We start from the raw sequence: 18,514 nt of genomic DNA on the forward strand, positions 1-18,514 counted from the left end.
ATTATTTATTTGTCAAGTCGGTCTTCCTGTTTGTCGGCCTTTGGAATGATGGGATGTTTTCTGAGCTCCCATATAAGTGAAGTCACAGCAATGAGAAAGTGCCAAATACAGAGTTACTTAACATCCAATCAAAATCAGTTTTATTTTACATAGGGCTGCTCGATTATGGCAAAAATGATAATCACGATTATTTTCACTGAAATTGAGATCTCGATTATTTGACGATATTTATTTAACCCTTTAAGACCTACCATAGAACCAAGTGAGTACAGAGGTCTGACCCAAGACTTTGTGGACTGGTGCCAGCTGAACTACCTCCAGATCAACGCCAGTAAAACCAAGGAACTGGTGGTAGACTTCCGCAGGCACAAGCATTCTCCACTGCAACCACTGAACATCCAAGGTATGGACATTGAGGCTGTGGACAGCTACAGGTACCTTGGTGTTCATCTGAACAATAGACTGGACTGGACTCATAACTCAGACGCCCTCTACAGGAAAGGGCAGAGCAGGCTGTACCTGCTGCGGAGACTCAGGTCGTTTGGAGTGGAGGGCCCACTCCTGAAGAAATTCTATGACTCTGTTGTGGCTTCTGCTATCTTTTATGGCGTGGTCTGCTGGGGCGGCAGCATCTCTGCTGGGGACAGGAAGAGACTGAACAGGGTGATCCGAAGGGCCAGCTCTGTTCTAGGATGCCCTCTGGACCCAGTGGAGGTGGTGAGTGACAGGAGAACGGCGGCTAAGCTGTCATCCCTGATGGACAACATCTCCCACCCCATGCAGCAGACTGTGACAGCACTGAGCAGCTCCTTCAGTGGGAGACTGCGGCACCCACGGTGTGGGACGGAGAGATTTCGCAGGTCTTTCCTCCCCACTGCTGTCAGACTCCATAATAAAGACTTTAACTGATCAAGCACACACATCCATACATATGCAATAATACTAAGTGCAATAATCCTTTCTGTCATCGTTGTATTTTTACTCAGTTGTATATAGTATTTGTATTCTATTTTTATCTTATTGTATATTTATTTTATTTTATTCTACTGTATATAGTATTTTATTTTATTCTATTCTGTACAGTTGTGTACTGTATTTATTCTTATTGTATTCTAATTTTTGCCTCATAACTTTTGCACTGTCCACTTCCTGCTGTGACAAAACAAATTTCCCACGTGTGGGACTAATAAAGGTTATCTTATCTTATCTTATCTTATCTTATCTTATCTTATCTTATCTTATCTTATCTTATCTTATCTTATCTTATCTTATCTTATCTAAGTCCGCCAGAGCTTATATTATTTTTTTACATGTTGTAGTGCCATTTGTGGGAGCATTTCAAGTTGCTATACAATTGTTATAGCCCATATTTTAATAATATGTATACATTAAGTCCATAGTAACTACATTAATTGCAAAAAAGTGCAATAAACTACAAAAAAATTGAAAATCGTTTTTGTTTTTGTTTTTTAACATATATTTCTACTTGGAGAAATTTAAGAGGTTTATCCCTCAAAACTTTAAATACAAAAAAGTTGCAAAAAATAGTTTATAACAACAGGAAATTTATTTTGAGTGTCTTCATAGTTTTATTTTGGAGATACAGCAATTTTTATATACTGCAGGAAAAACAAAAACAATCCTATGATGCAAATTTGCAAAGAAAACAGCAGGTGCATCAAAATAAAATATTTCCAGCAGTGCAATTCGAGTTCTAAGCATCCCAGAAACTATTCAGAAAAGTCAAACATGACCAGTATAGGCTTTTAAGGCCTACAAGTAAAAGAAACTACATTTTCCGCGAAAATGACGTCACTTCCGGTTTCGGGCAGGAAATGGCGGACATGTGATAGTTAGCGGTGACGTTTGTTTCAATGTGCGAAGTGTTACGAGCAGCTGATCGGATCGGCAAAGCGTGTTTCTGGAATATTATGTTTTTGTTCCTGCAAGCGCTTTTTATGCCATTTTTGCAAAGCTATATGTGGAAGGAAACCGTGACTGAGGACAAGCTGATGGCATAAGATGTAAGTACAACTCCGGTTTATTGCGCTAGCTTACACGGTTCAGGTTCTACAGGGATTTAAAAATAGTTACACAAAACAGAGCGTGCTGCTCTGACCGGCTTTAAAGGGTTAACAATAACAATGTATTGAATAATGACTTTAAAAAATAATATAAAATAGTGTGCACCACCACTGAAGTTTTTTTTTTTTTACCTCTCTTTTCAACCAACGGCAGTCACTCTCCTCTCCAAATAACTTCTGCTTAGCTTTCCGAGCTTCCCTCGGGTCCTCTTAATCAGCGGTCTCCAACCTTTTTTGCGCCACGGACCGGTTTATGCCCGACAATATTTTCATGGACCGGCCTTTAAGGTGTCGCGGATAAATGAGGGAGGGGATAATAATCGGCTCAGTCATTTTTAATGATTGTTGAAAGCCCAGATCGTAATCGTGATTAAAATTCGATTAATTGAGCAGCCCTAATTTTACATATATTGCATACGGGCATTGTATGATGTGAGTTCTTGTTATAGCTCCCTTTGTACAAATTTCGTTAGGCAGAAGCAACAGAACGAGAAGAGGAGTAGCATTACATCGCTTCAAAATTCTTGTACTTCCTCATGGCTTGAACGGACTCAAACTTTTACCTCTCACACAGTTTTCACTGGATTGATTGTCATAATATCAGTAGGCAGTTCCCTAGAGAGTGAATGCTAAGGCCTTTAAAAAGCTCCGGGCTTTTTAGTTAACTCTATAAAGGGGGTCAGAGGGGTTACCACCAAATCACGATCTAAATATTTAAAGACCTCTGAACGAGTAGGGGTCAGACTACTCTACCAAATGCTCAATAAACCGAGTGTTGCTATAATCTGCCATGTTTAACTCTTCAGTTTTCCTTGACCTAGATTGCTCACTCACACCCTCCAGATGGCCCAAAGTCCTTATGACAGCATCTGTTAAGAGTGCTTGAACAAGAGATAACTTGTGTATGATGAATCAATGATGCTTTCAGAGTTACGTCTGTGATACAGAGCTGAAACGATCAGATTTGTGTGGGGGTTTTATGTTGTTGTTTGGGGTTTTGTTTGTTTTTTTTCATTTTAGTAATTTTCTTAAGAGACATTGGCAAGTATTTAGTTGTTACAGCTCTGGTTTTTAAGCAAACAAAACACTAACTTGACATTTTCTAAACAAAGCACTTAACCAAACATGAGCAGTAGATTAATTAGAGACAGTAAATCATCCTTAGTTGAAGTCCTGTTGCAGTGTCTGCTGTAACAATACTACTTGCAAATGCTGTTACTGCCACACACACCCATCAATTATGCTCAATGTTCGGAGATTATATGAACAATGTGAAAAATATGTTTCTGTACGCGTTGCTTGCAGCCATTCATTTTGAGTGTCCTCAGGTCAGACCAGTTGGCATCGATTTTGTGTGAGCAATGGGGAGGGACACAGTGAAGGCTTTGGATGTCCTCCGCCAGAAATTTTGAACATCAGACTTTATTTCCTGAATTCCGGATTATTACATTCTGATTATGATACATAGGTCTTTCTTTATATAAAGCAAAACAAACAAAGTCAGGCATTAGGTAAGGAAAATGTAATGTTATAGTGCAAAGGATGTAGCAGTGACAAAAAAATGCATTGTTCTAAATATGTTACATTTACTAATGCAACATATTACATGTAATACTGCATGTCACAGTAATAAAAAAATTTCCGGAGTAATTTATTGTAGCACTGTCACTTGTGTGTGTTGTCTTGTTTGTTCCTGTCTGGCCAGTCCTCATCTCCAGCTGATGCTGGTATCCCATCTTTCTCTGGGCATTGTTCCATGGAATTTAGGAAATGCCGGTCATCCGGCTGCTAGAAATGTGACTGTTAGGAACACTGCCGGGCCTGTTTTCCATTCAGTCAGGTGCAAGTTTTAGCTTTCACACCCTAAGAAAAACGCACGTGTGTCACCATCAGTTACAGGAACCACGGCCTCTCATTCTTATTTTGCTTGTATACACTAAACCTTAAATTCAAATTCTGTTGCTTCTGAATATGAAGCAATGCTGTGAAAAGAGGTTCACAAAAGTCTGGTCAAACATTGCAGCTTGTTGTGTGAACCACATAATTTACACACACACACACACACACACACACACACACACACACACACACACACACACACACACACACACACACACACACATAAACACACTGCTTGTATAAATATGAATCTATTGATTTTTTTTTTTAAATAAAATTTTAATCAATTTCTTGTTTTCTCCAAAATCTAGGACATGATTATATACAGGAAAGCTTGACACAGTATGCAAAAGAAAAAACAAATAAATAAACAAGCAAAAAGTTTCATAATTGTCAGTTTCATAATTTAAAATTTTTCTTTGACTGGGAACCTCTGCAACAGATATGGGAAGAACTTTCTGAAGAATATTTGATCTCTGTTGTAGAGTGAATGCCACTGGTGTGTTCAGCTATTATATCTGCCAAAGGTCGCTACTTTGATTAGTCAAAAGTTTAAAATACATTTTGGTCTATAAATTGATTCCTTGATTTATTTTTTAACTCCAATTGCTTATTTGTACTATGCTTTCATTTCAGAGTGCAATGAGATTTTAAACTAGATGTTTTCACGTAAAATATGGAAAAACTCGGGTGTTCTAAAACATTTTGACCAGAAGTGTATGTATGTGTTTTTCTTGCTTCTAATATAACCAGAGCCAAATGTAGAAAAGGCACTGGGAAATATTTACTCAATCCTAAATGATGTGGGGTGATTAGCTAAATCTGATGTGCACATAAGCATAGAGGTAGTGTGCTTAAACTGAAATCAGCTTAGTTTTATTCTTGAGATCATTCTCCTTCTGCTTGTCTAACAGCATAGGTAAACACAGAGGCTAACAGCTAGTCCTCTCCAGCATCAGTGCTCTAGTTCAACAACCAAATCTGCGTGAGATTAATATCCTTTTTTTATCCATGTTTCAATTGAAATATCATCATGCTACATTATGTCTTTGGACTATTTTTCTAAGGGCAATTGTCATCTTATAATGGGGTGACCGTGCTCAAGGGGTTGGGAAGCGTATATGTAACCGGAAGGTCACCAGTTCGATCCCCAGGCTCTCTGTCCTGGTCGTTGTGTCCTTGGGCAAGACACGGGGTGGCTGTAGCTCAGGTGGCAGAGCAGATCAACCCCTAATCAGAAGGTCGGTGGTTCGATCCCAGGCTGCCCCCTGCCTGCATGCCAAATATCCTTGGGCAAGATACTAACCCCATGTTTGCCTACTGGTGGTGGTCAGAGGGCCCGGTGGCGCCAGTGTCCGGCAGCGTCGCCTCTGTCAGTGCGCCCCAGGGCAGCTGTGGCTACAATGTAGCTTGCCATCGCCAGTGTGTGAATGTGTGTGTGTGTGTGTGTGTGTGAATGGGTGAATGACTGTGCGAAGCGCTTTGGGGTCCTTAGGGACTAGAAAAGCGCTATACAAATGCAGACCATTACTTTACCCTACCGCCTACTGGTGTTGGCCAGAGGGGCTGATGGCGCGATATGGCAGCCTCGCTTCTGTCAGTCTGCCCCAGGGCAGCTGTGGCTACAACCGTAGCTTGCCTCCACCAGTGTGTGAATGTGAGAGTGAATGAATAATGGCATTGTAAAGCGCTTTGGGTGCCTTGAAAAGCGCTATATAAATCCAATCCATTATCATTGTAAAGATTTTATGTATCTGTCTTCCGTAGTTCCTCCTACATGAGAAAACCAATCTTGATGTAACTTTGCAGAAGTAAAATTAAATATCTAAATTTCATATACAAATATTTAATAGGAATTCCACAATTGTATAGATTTGTACATCAGCTGAGTATAGAATGAAATGTCAGACTAGAATGGTGACCCCCCCAATATAAGCATACACATGTTTGCTGTTTCCTATCCCTGTGAGGACCATTCACTGGACAGTGAGGAAGAGTGGAACTGCGAAACAATTTTGAGGTACAGTTAGGAGGTCATGGGGCAGTGTTGGGGAACATTGAAAGAACTACGAAGGGATGCATGAGGTGCCAGGATTCAATGGTATTCCAAAAGTCAGAAATCTGATGTCGACCTCACATTTACCAGCAACTGCTTCCTGAAGTTCCACACAGAAAAGTCATTAATGTCTCACACATACACCACACAACAATAAATTCAATCAAATTACAGTCTGTCCGCTGTCAGCCATTTATTTATTCTAAGTATGACACATTTGTCTACAAAGGTAACTAAAAATACTGTTTCCTCTCTGCACCCTTCTGTTCTTTTCTCAGAGGGATCCAGACTACTTGAAGCTATGGCTGGAGATTTTCATCAGCTCCTACGAGCGATGTCTCGATGTAGACTTTGAAAAGACACCTTCAAGGTAAACTGTGGCAAATTGCAATGCTGAGTTCCTGAAGCTTTCTTTCAGTATAACATATATAATGGTCATAAACCGGAATTAGCATTTACACTGAATAACCCATTCTTATTCTTTAACCAAACCACACTGGTTTGGCAGGAGAAAACACTGACAATGACTTGTCTTCTTGATGAGGAATATTTTAATAGGATGGTAATTTACGCTCTTATTTCTAGCATGTGCACCATTATTAGCTAACAATGTTTTCATTTATCAGCAAATTATTTCAAAGTAGATTGCCAACACAATTTGTGTTGTTCCCTTTTGGTACGTGCACTACTAACGAAGCCTCAAGTTTGGTATTTTGGTTGCTGCTATGTTTTGGTTTGGGTTTTATTTAAATTGTATTCAAACGAGATGTTAATATGCTAATATACTTAATAATACACCAGTGCCATCTAATCAGTTGTAAGGAGCGGGTTCAGAGCTACCTCCTCTTGTATGTCATCCACATCATGACCACACACCGTGGAGCTTTCCACAGTGCAGCCTGAAATAGCATGGCCACAACAGATGCTTTTGTGCAGAGTGGTTTAATTTTGTTGCAGGTGATGCTCTGCATCAAAAGCACCATGCCAACACAAATCAGTTAAGTGAGAGACACCCACTCATCATTGGAGAGCGTGTATCTAGGATTTTAGAGCAGCTTGGTTAACACTGTTCTGCCACTTGTGATCGCATGAACCTCAGATGAAGCCTTATGAAGTCAGTCACATTTTATGAGCAAGGCAGAGCCACAGGATTGGGTGGAGTAGGATGACAGAATATGGGTGTTTCAGTCTAATTGGCTAAGGTTTTTATCTGCCAGCCTGTTATTTGCTTTTTTCGTCCTTTGAATGATGTCATGTTCTTCTTCCTCCTTGCATCTTTGTCCTCTCTTCCCTCCATTTGTCTTCTCCCCCATCCTCTTCATCTCATTCCCTTCCTCTGCAGCTGTCACATCTGCTTCCCTACCATGGGATTCTCTCTCACATATATGAACAGAGTGCAGCAGTCATGCAATTTTTTTCTCTAGTAATGAATGCCTGAATGCACCAGGCATGTGTACGACGCGGTGAGAGCAGATGGTGCTTTGATAATCTGCTGATCCTGGTACACAAACATGGAGTCGACATTCCTTTTCATCCAGCTATGTGCTTGCGATGCTTCTGTGTCTACAGACCAGAAGAGGTTCCCCCGGTGTTGACGCTCCTCCCAGACAACATCCTGCAGGTTTTGCGCCACCAGTTACTGCAGTGTGTCCAAAAAGCCTCTGACGGCCTGGAGCCCGAGCAGCAAAACCTAGCACTGCTGCTGCTCAAATTCCTCATCATCATCTGCAGGTCAGGATGTTAAACATACACATGCTGTAAAGTTGCTGAGATGAAATTTCACTCTAATGAAGTAGGTGTTCAAAAGTAAGTGATGGAGAAGTTAACAGTTGACTTGTCTTGTGTGTTTGTGTGTCCATGATTCGATGTTTACGAAAGGAACCTATCCAATGTGGAGGAGATTGGTACTTGCTCCTACATCAATCACATCATCACCATGACAACACTTTATATTCAGCAGGTCTGACTCCTCCCTTTTTCTTTTGCACATATTTCTGTGTCCTGTGGTCTTGAAGAATGTATTAATTTAGAGTGGAAAAAGAAGCTCAATGTTTAGAAGTTCAAATCTAATATGCATGCTTTTTGATATTAATTTAGCAGAAGATGAACCCATCTCCAAAATGTCATAGACTTAAAGATGAAACCTTCCTTAACACAATTTAAGATTATTTCATTTATTTACCTTTAAACTGTTTTATACTGAAAAAGGAAAGGAAAGGAAGGACAATGCAAAAAATGTGAGCTCTGTTTTGTTTGACCAACGTTTGAGACATTGGTGAGCTGATGTGATGGTTTTAAAAGTCCAGAGAATGTCAGTTATAAACATACAGCATATGGAAAACTTGAATGTAGCCATTGTAATGTCACCCACTGATGCTGTTTGACAGACAATTCCATAAAAATTGCACCAATTCTATTTTTTTCAAATGGTGGACATTTTTTTTATTTAATTTGCTTTATTTTTTTGTCTTTGCAGTCATTGTTCTAGTAGTTCTAGAGAAAGATACACTGCACAATCTTCTCCTTGTCTTATTATTTATTATATAGATAATGATTGTTAAGACAGCATGTCTGCTTGATCTCTGAAGTTGAACATTTTATCACAGCAAGGCTGCAGTCATTTTCATCACTTTGTAGTTTCAATTAAGTGAGATTTAAAACATCAAGAAAATTACTTTCTAACTTGGAGAACTACTTGTAGAATTAATGGAAAACCTTTAAAGATGATTTAGCAAATTAGGGGATCGGTGCTCTGCTCTACTGTGCAGTGACAAGTTTGCAAATATGACCTTTATGGAAACGTTTCCCTGCATTCTCACTAGAGATGGCACGATACCACTTTTTCATGTCCGATACGATATCATAAATTTGGATATCTACCGATATGAATCCGATATAGTGTATTTTTTAATTAATAAAACTGTTTTTTTTAAATATCTTGCTGCATTGTGTATAAGTTCATAGCCAAGTTTAAAAAAAACAAAAAAACCCACTAAAGCTATTCTGTTATACCTATATTCAAAAAGTACACTGCACCCAAGATGTTTCATAGTTCAGCAACACTCATCAAGCTAATAACCTTACACCTGCACCATCCTCCCTATTCTGGTATTTTAAAGAGTACTTAGCAGAAATATTAAACAACCTAACTAATAGGGTTGCCAACTCCCAGCAAAAAAAAACAAAAAAACAAGGGAACCACCCCCCACCCTCCGCCTCGTGATGCTTAATCGACGTAATCAACTTTAATTTAACCCCCTAAGACCCGAACTCTTCCACGGCATGCATTTTTAATTTCTCTTTGATATTTGATCTGATTGGGACCTGATGAATGTAAAAACAAAGAATTAGAAAAAAATTTATTTTATTTTTTTTTTTACCTAATTTTTGTTTCTAAGAAAAATAAGAGCCACATATGAGGATATTCATTTAAAATTTTGATAGAACAGTAGCAGTATAATGTCCTCGTAAGTGGATATCAGGCTCTTGCAGAGCAAAATTGAGTATTTTGGTCTAAATAACCCAAAATGTGATGTCCACATATGTGGACGCCAGGTCCTAGGAGGTTAATGCACATGTTTAAAAAAAAAAAAAAAAAATGCACAGAAATCAATTATTTTTCTACAATAATTAAATAGATTCAACATCTTTCTTCAACAGAATTGCAGACTGCACTGATTGTATCTTCCCAAAAGTACTATAGCTTACTAGGGTATATTAGACTTAATAGTTACTATATACAATAATGGACTTCTATACATTTTACATCAGATTAAAACTTTGGATTTAAGATTCAGATAATTATTTATTAAAAGCTAAACATTTTAAATGAGAATAAGAAAGAAAAGTATTTCTTTGTACCCCCCTTTTCCCTGTTAATGCCCTATCGGCCCACCTGGTAAAACTTTGCTGCACAGTTACCAGCCATGCGTAGAAAAGGATCCTGGTGTAGAATAATAATATTAAATAAATTCTAACAACAGCTTATCAAGCTTAAACGTGCTGCTGTTGTTTAGCCGCTGGTTTCCTCTTTCTGGTGCAAAGTGGGCGATAAATGAACAAGAGACGGGAGTCGCGACAGAAAAGCCGATCAGCTGATCATTAATCAGTTTCATGATTGAAGTAGTGACAGGAGAGGGAGGGATAGAGAAGAGGCAGTCGCTCCATATATCGGTTGTTAAGCTTAATTTGGGACAAACATTCGGAGATGAACTTACACACTTGCTTTACTCCTGTCTGGGATAACTTTCTCGGAGATGAAATGCCGGGTTGGTAGCGAGGCTACAAATGCTCAACCAGACCGCCAACAGGTCTCGCACGCCACAGCCGCTCTATCACGTGACGTATACTGCTCCGATGTACTAAGGTTATGAGCTGAGTTACGCCATGTCGCAAGTTTACTGAGGTGCTTTTGTGCTATTTAATGGATCGGATTACATTTTTTATTTCTCTCCGATATCCGATCCAGTAATTTAGGTCAGTAATAATAATAATAATGGATTGCTCGAGCTTTTCGAGACCCTCACATTCACACACTGGTGGAGGCAAGCTACAGTTGTAGCCACAGCTGCCCTGGGGCAGACTGACAGAAGCGAGGCTGCCATATCGCACCTCTGGCCATCACCAGTAGGCGGCAGGTGAAGTGTCTTGCCGAAGGACACAACGACCAAGACAGACAGAGCTGGGGATCGAACTGGCAACTTTCCGTTTACAAGATGAGCTTCCCAACCCCCTGAACCACGGATACGTAATATCGGATCGATCCATCTCTAATTCTTACCCCCCCAAAAAATCACCGTCAACATAGCCTGATGCATCTCACCAGCAAATCTTTTAGACTGATGGAAAAAAACTGCTTTGGTATGTTGGGGGTAGGGGAGGAGACCTTTATTTCAATGAAAAGAACAACTCTCAAATGCTTGAGCACAGAGGAGGATGGATTATGGTTTTGGTTTATGTTGTAACTGGGGTAGGTGTAAAAGATTTCAGTATTGGATGAAAGAATGGATTCAGTTAAAGGTGACCAACTGCTGTAATATCCACCTCTGTACTTTCATTCTTCGACTAAAAAGAGCAGCTGTGTATGATTCACTGTTCAAAAAGAAGCCTGACCTTTTGGTCTTCCCATTTATGCAAACTGAACATCCTCAAAGACCTTTACCAAAAAACCCAAACAAAAAAAACGCACAAACATTCTGCAAGAGTGGGTCACAATCCTCCAACCATGCAATGAGATTCTCTCCTTGTTACTTTAAAAAAGCATTTTTTTCCTTCTTTTTCCCTGTTTGAATTTGTAAAAGATGAAAAAAAATTCTTAAAACAGAAATAACTGAGTAGAAATAACTAATAGCTTTTACTTGGCTACCTACTCCCAGTAACAGAAATTTGGGTTAACTATTACACACAGCTGACTGTATTGATTAAACAGAGAAAGTCTCACTGAGACTGAATAGTATGTGCAGTATGTAATGTGGCTGTTTCTATTACAGCTGAAGAGTAAGACCAAAGAGAAGGAGATGGCGGACCAGAGTCAGGCGGAGGAGTTTGTCCGTCATGCACTGGCATTCTGCGAGAGCCTCTACGATCCATACCACAACTGGAGGCATCGAACGTGCGGGTAACAACATCTAGCTTTACTGACAATCACACCTGAGGGGAACGCAGTCCGCTTCAGAGTAACAGACTGTTTTTATTTGGCTAAAAGGAGTTAAAATAATTCTTGACAGTGAAATTTAACACCCCGTGTTTAGCAGCTATGTGCTAGCAAGCTGCTGCACTTTGGATTTTTGACTTGGTGGCAAATGCTCACTGCACATGTAGGTGTGCCTAGTCTCACAGTCTGTTTCCCCATTCTTGTGGCTGATAACACCTCATATCTTATTACTGGTAGTCATTTTTTTCCATTATCAGTCATCAGACTGTTGGTAAAACATCCTAACACACATTGTTTGTCTTTTATTTAATTTTTTTTCATCAGATTTGTGTTCCTTGCACAAGTGAACATTGCTAGAACCATAAATATAATTTATTTTCTGGGTTTGCAAAGCTAGGACTGGAAACTTTTTAAAGCTAAAGACTAAACTTTATGTTGAAACAAACTATTTTGCTTTACATAAAACTGCTTTAGATTATTTTTCTTATTTTCAAAAGTCAGACTGCAGTTTGATTTAGTTTTCACTCCTAGAACTGCAAAGGGGATGAGGGTTAGTTTGTCCTGCAACACCAACAGCAGAAATGGCAAAGAAGTCATTTCCTGAAGGCCTTATTTACAAAATATGCAATGATGGGATTTTATTTTAAAATTTACCTTTTAATATCTGATAATACATACAAACCTACTGAAGGTGCTCTCTTGATAGCTTATGAAGAAGCTTACTCCTCATTGGTCTGTTTCCTCCTAGGTGTGTCATTCAGATAATAATTTATATAAAACTGTGGCTCTGTAGTTGGCATGGTAACGCAGCAAGGAAGGTTAACTTTGCCTTGATTAGGTAATCTGCTCAGTTCGGGTCCATCATCCCCCAACCAGGCAAGACAGATGGCTGCCCTGCCGCTGAGTCTGGTTCTGCTGGAGGTTTCTTCTGTCAAAAGGGAGTTTTTTCTTCCCACTTTTGCCGAATGCTTGCTCAAAGCAGGTGGTTTGATTGTTGGGGTTTTCTCTGTGTTATAGTCGGGTCTTTACTAGGGCTGGATATCGTCACTGATTTCTAGAATCGATTCGATTCGATTTAAATCGGGGAATTTTGCCTCAGATAGTCAGAAATATTATAATTCTGATCATTTATCAGTCCATATCTATATTTTTATATCTATAAAAAGAAAGCTGACATTTGTGAGACTTTATCAAAGGTGTAAACATCACAGCAGATACCTTTGTGTCAAAGTAAATAAGGATAAAACACAGAAAAACATGAAGGCGGTTTTCCTGGTCTGGGTTTTTATAGCAGATGACCTTAAAAATGTTGTGCAGTAGATCAAAAACGAAGTGAAGCAGAGCAAAGTTACAGAGGTTTGATTAGAGACACAGCTAAGCATTTTGCAATTTTGCACAATTTTAAAAAGTTTAAATTTGTTCAGTATTGAACAGCAAAAATGAGGCTTTCTTGTCGGAAGTAACAAACCCCCCCCCCCAAAAAAAAAAAACAGCGGCCGACACCGTAGACTGGTGGGTAATAAGTAGGGGTGGGTTTTGATTATCGATTTAGAGAGAGAGAGAGAGAGAGAGAGCTCTACATGAAGTGTGATTTTTATCGTGGTGGAAGCAAAACAGCAAAAGTCAGAGGAAATTCGTGATGATGTTTATGTGAAGCGAAATGTGAAGCGTAGTTTGGATCGTCTTTGGCTGCTGGTTCAGTCAATATTGTTTGGAGAGAGATAAAACCTGCAGCTTCAGAATCTAGCACAAAAAGTAAACACATAAGTAAACACGTAAACACAAAGCGCTGGCCGACACTTCAGAATCAGTGATCTGTCGGCTTTCAGCCCCGACAGCGTGTCCGTGTCCACGTACGTGCCGTCGGGTGAGAAAGGCGACATCTCACTGATTCGGATGTGTTGGGTCCACGTTTTTGTGCAGAAGCCTTGTACCTGCTCTCATTTACTGTTTTGTGGTTGTAGAAATTCTGGTGTTTCGGGCAAAATAAATTTATATTTAAAAATCGATTCAGGATTTTAATGAATCGATATCATGTTCAGAATCGATTTTAATCGATAATTAAAACCCACCCCTAGTCTTTACCCTACAATGTAAAGCACCCTGACGAGACTGCTGTTGTGTTTTTTGGCACTATATAAATAAAATTGAGTTGTACTGAAAATGAACAGGAGCTGTTCCTCAGTGTGCTGTGTTTGTTCCTTCCAGGGAGCAGCAGATGGGTACGGTAGAGAGGAGCAGGCAGAAGTACAAAGCAGCTCCCCTCACTGTTGAATTTGTTCCTTTCTTTTACCGTAAGTGTCTTGCTTTTCACTCGAGCCCTCACTCCCACTCCCTTCAATGTACCAGAGTGTTTTTTAGAGGTATATGAATCAAATGTGCAGAACTTTCAGCTGCTCTGAACTTTACAGTGTGCCACTATGTGCACTTATTTTTAAATGTGTATATGGTCCTTCTTCAGAGTCCTCTTCAAGTAAGGATGTAGAAGCAGTTCTCAGTACATCCCACTACTGTTCTGATTACAGACCATAAGCTCTGCTCTCCTCTGTCCTCCCCTATCATCTCGTCTAAGAGCTCCCATGCCATCACTCTCTCCCACCGCCTCCCCCTCTTTCCTCTCTGGGTCCTGGTGAATCCGTTCTTTGTGCATTTTTTTCTGTTTACCATTCGTGGAGATGAGCAGATAGTGAATAGTATCTGTCAAGCCACTTCAGCGCTGCTGGGGGCCATTTTAAACAAATACTCCTTTCTGTCCTGTGTCAAATGTGTGGCTGCTGTGGTTTATCACAAAAGATAACACCCAAGGCTCAACCAGACTTCTTTTCCTGCTTGTGTGCTTTGGGTTGTGGGCAAGCAGCAAGTCTGTGAGAGTACTGTTCCTTTCATTAAGCATGTTTGTATATTATGTCTAAATTTGTAGGATTGTAATTAGTGTTATTCAGGGAACTAAATTGAATTGTTTTGAAATGTATGGGATGAAGGAAGTAGACATCACGGAGCCAAAATGTCAGATTTCTTTTCCCCAGCTGGATGTGTTGACAGATGAGTTAATGGGTGACTGGGACCGCTGTAAAACTAAAATTACTACAACGTGTGTGTGTGTGTGTGTGTGTGTGTGTGTGTGTGTGTGTGTGTGTGTGTGTGTGTGAGTGAGTGATAGTTAAGGTCCTATCTTATTTGCTTTGCCGATTTCGTCGACCCTCCTTTCATAAAAAATATGAGAATTTGCTGTTTCTGCATCTGAATTCATGCAGTGTTTACTTGAGAGGTGGAAGTTGAGGAAAGCCACACTTGTGTATTTACATGTTTGCCCTCCTTACAGAGTGCTTCCAGGAGAGCGAGCATCTAAAGGAGAGTCTGAAATGTTGCCTGCTACACCTGTTTGGAGCAGTAGTTGCTGGAGATCAGGTAAGCTTCAGCTTAAATGAGCTGGGCTTGCTGGCCATAGATGTGGTGATAGAGTGCTTTGAGATGCCATTCATCATTATTATTAGTAGTAGTAGTACTAAGTAGAACTGCTTCTTGTTAACTGTCTCAGACTATGTTGTGGATATGAAGGAGTGACTTTTGGTTTATGGTTTCTTTTATTTCTCTGCTTTATCTGATTGGTTGATCACCAGCAAAGGAATACAGCATTGATGTTTAAATGAGCACTCTTCATCTTGAATGCAGTGCATGAGTTGCTATTGTATTCTTTATTTTTCAGTGGTATTGTTGTTTATCTTGCCGCTTTCCCACACTCTAGGACGGCGCTTTCAATTCTCTCTGATCTCAAGTGACTTGCTTTGACTAACTCACATTGTTTCCCTCCCTCCACCACTGCAACCCCGGCAGAGGAACGCTCTCCTTGCAATTTCTCCAGCCACCATGGAAGTGTTGATGCGGGTCCTGGCTGACTGCTCCATGGGTAGCTGCTCCTCAGAGGAAGGCGAGGACTGGGATAGTGAGGCCCCGGACCGTAAAGCACTGCTGACGTTGGGCTGCCTGCGGGAGGTGGTCCAGCGGCTCCTGGCCTCCAGCTCAGACCAGCGGCAGGTGGAAATTGCCTCAGTGCTGGAAAACTACTTTAAGCTGCTCAACTCGGACCCAGCAGCTGTCGTGGCTGCCCAGCAGCAGCAGCAGCAAGCCAAGGGCCGAGTGCCAACACTGGGTCGACACTGGGAGAGCAGATTTGTGGCCCTGCAAGTAAACATGCTAGGTATGATCTTAATCCACAAAAGTGTGTCTTTCATCATTTTGAAGACATTTTAAATTAGTTACCAGCTGCTACATTTTGTTTAAAGATAATTTTCAAAGATGGAAGCCGAGCTAATCTAACAGTGTTTACATTCTGTTGTCATTCATCTCTCTACTCCTTTTTTATTTGTCTCACTGTGCTTCTCTTCGTCTTTGCCCCTCTGTGTTGATTTCTCCTGCCTTTCAGACACTATCAGGGACATGTTCCTGTGTTCAGACAGGCCAGTACTACAAGCCATCTTCCTCAACAGTAACTGTTTTGAGCATCTCACACGACTGCTCCAGAACAGCAAGGTAAAAGCACAGCTCCTTTTTTTTCTGTTTCTTTTTTTTTTTTTGTCTATTTATAACCCGTAGATTCAGCTGGCATCGAGAACTGTGCAGGATCTTTGTTGTTCTTGTTAGTATCTTGTATCTGATACCCCAGCCTCCTAAGGCTGTTTGTGTTTACACACTGATAAGGAGGCCGCACTGTGATGCAATGCTTGTATTGTATCTTGTCGTTTTTCATTGTATTTGTTATTAAAAAAAAAGAGAGAGAGAGAGAGCAGGAAGCCAAACACATGGAGCTGTGAGAAGTGGGGTGATATTCAGAGAAAAACGATCATTTGCAAATTTGAAAGTCAAAAAAATACTAAGACTTTTTTTTTTTTATGTTAAGGAATTAAATCTTCAGCTTCTAAGACTGAATCTACCTCATCATACCCCAGATACTGTTGCTAAACAGGGACGTGCAAGCTCATGCATAATCATGCACACCTTGCATGAATATGCATGAGGCCTCGGATGGAGCCTTTTTATGCGGAGTTTGCATGTTCTCTCCAGGTCCTCCGCCTTCCTCCCACAGTCCATAGATGTGCATGGGATTAGATTAATAATGTTAACCCCCGAACCTGAATTCGATAAGCAGAAGAAGATGGATGAATATTTAAACACAGTATATATGATGTAAACAGCAATATGCTTGCACTTGCTGTAGTACGTGATGCAGAGCAGCTATCATCCCCACCAAATAAGAATGTTGTTGCCCTCTAAATGGGCTCATCACACAGCCGTGTCTCTTTAAAGTCTGGAGGTTTCTGATAATTTGGGGTTTCCAGGCTGGAGTTGGGTGTTTCCTTATTGCTAAATTTGTTCCAAAGTTACTTGATTAGGTTCTACAATTCAAGTGCATGACGAGCATCAGCAAACTGTCCTGCATCTCAGATATTATTCAGGATTTTACTTGTAAATATGTGACTTTTTCCTCTGAATACTACACCCATACCTGGGCCCACAGTTGCACTAGATGGTATCATATGGAATCACATTAATGTGTAATTATTTTTCAGATTATTGATTCACTTGAGTAGCATATGAGTTGATGGAAAAAAATTTATTTATTTTTTTTAATATGGAGTTGAAGTTCACATCTTAGAAATCGGTTTTATTATTACATCTCCGGTCAGTCTGCTGCAGGTGACACATTTGAAGTTGAATACAGTTTTGTCCAGGTCTCGTCAATCCTGTTTGTCATGTTTAATATTTCACTGTCAGTGTGAGAACGAGCATTTTGCCCTCCTTGCATGTTTACCTCTGCACAGCGCAGCTGGATCACCAAACAACGCGTCCACACGGTGGCATTGCTATTAACCTAGCACCCTCTCCTCCACTTATAACATCTTTCCTCCTCCCCTGCACTGTCCTCTGTCTCTCCCTTGTCTCTTTCTATCAGCCTCCCCACATGCTATGTTGACATGTTGCCTGTTGTGTCTATCAGCTGGTTAATGCTAGGTGCACGGCGGCAGACAAGGACCAGAAAGATATAACCAACAACAGGTTACTGACAGGCGAGAGGGACACTCAGGTACCGCCGAGAAAAGCCCCACATTATCTCACCCCCTCCACATCATTCATCTGCCCTGCCCTTATTCTCATCTGCTACTGCTGCCAAATCCCTCCACTTTCATCTCACCAGAATCATGAGGCCGCTCCACAGCAAGACCCTCATACTGCCTTACCTTTCTTTATTATTATTATTATTATTATTATTGTTATTATTATTATTACTATTACTATTATTATTATTATTATTACGATTTTACTTAGATTGTGAATTAATAGCACAATAGAGAACAGATCATCAGGAATGAAATTTCCATACCAGACTGGTCATGGTCTGGTTGCCAATAAAGTGCCATTGGAAACTTTGCTATTGTTGGCTGAAGCCAACATGACAGAGGAAAGAGGACAAGGAGACTTTGTGGTGCAAAGTTTAAGAAAGGTAGATGTTAGCACAGAAAAAGTGGGAAAGTAAGGGAGATGAAGTAAGTAGTACTGAGGCGGGACACTTAGGAAGGAGAAAAAGACTTGTATCAATTGGCTGGGCAGAGAGATTGAACTAGAAAGGATGTGCAGCAGGTTAGGGTGATTTAAGATAGAGATGGAGAGTATGTTGAGAAGATGGAAGGAGTACTTTAACAGGCAGATGAAAGAAAATGAGAATGAGGAGGACTGATGGAGGTAAGTTAGTGAATCAAAAGGTACAGAGGATTGGTAAAGAGGAAGTGAGGACAGCTGTGACAAGGATGAAGCTGGTCCAGATGA

At 40.3% G+C, this 18,514-nt stretch overlaps 1 protein-coding gene across 4 annotated transcripts in view; it reads left to right on the top strand.

Annotated features, from left to right (window-relative positions):
- Nucleotides 1-18,514, top strand: part of nbeal1 (neurobeachin-like 1) — a 61,164-nt gene that overhangs the window by 11,702 nt on the left and 30,948 nt on the right. For 2 of the 4 annotated variants that reach the window (XM_085397371.1, XM_085397370.1), the window contains exons 3-11: nucleotides 6,318-6,409; nucleotides 7,609-7,770; nucleotides 7,918-7,999; nucleotides 11,529-11,656; nucleotides 13,901-13,986; nucleotides 15,015-15,100; nucleotides 15,527-15,890; nucleotides 16,116-16,222; nucleotides 17,688-17,774. In XM_085397371.1, the coding sequence (XP_085253497.1) occupies nucleotides 6,318-6,409; nucleotides 7,609-7,770; nucleotides 7,918-7,999; nucleotides 11,529-11,656; nucleotides 13,901-13,986; nucleotides 15,015-15,100; nucleotides 15,527-15,890; nucleotides 16,116-16,222; nucleotides 17,688-17,774 (1,194 nt within the window). The remainder of the gene's footprint in view (nucleotides 1-6,317; nucleotides 6,410-7,608; nucleotides 7,771-7,917; nucleotides 8,000-11,528; nucleotides 11,657-13,900; nucleotides 13,987-15,014; nucleotides 15,101-15,526; nucleotides 15,891-16,115; nucleotides 16,223-17,687; nucleotides 17,775-18,514) is intronic. The other 2 variants (XM_085397373.1, XM_085397372.1) reach the window with 1 other exon arrangement.

This window comes from Rhamphochromis longiceps, linkage group LG23 (genome assembly GCF_057381845.1).
Source record: "Rhamphochromis longiceps isolate RC_006_pf linkage group LG23, R_longiceps_female_GT1.1, whole genome shotgun sequence".
NCBI lineage: Eukaryota > Metazoa > Chordata > Actinopteri > Cichliformes > Cichlidae > Rhamphochromis > Rhamphochromis longiceps.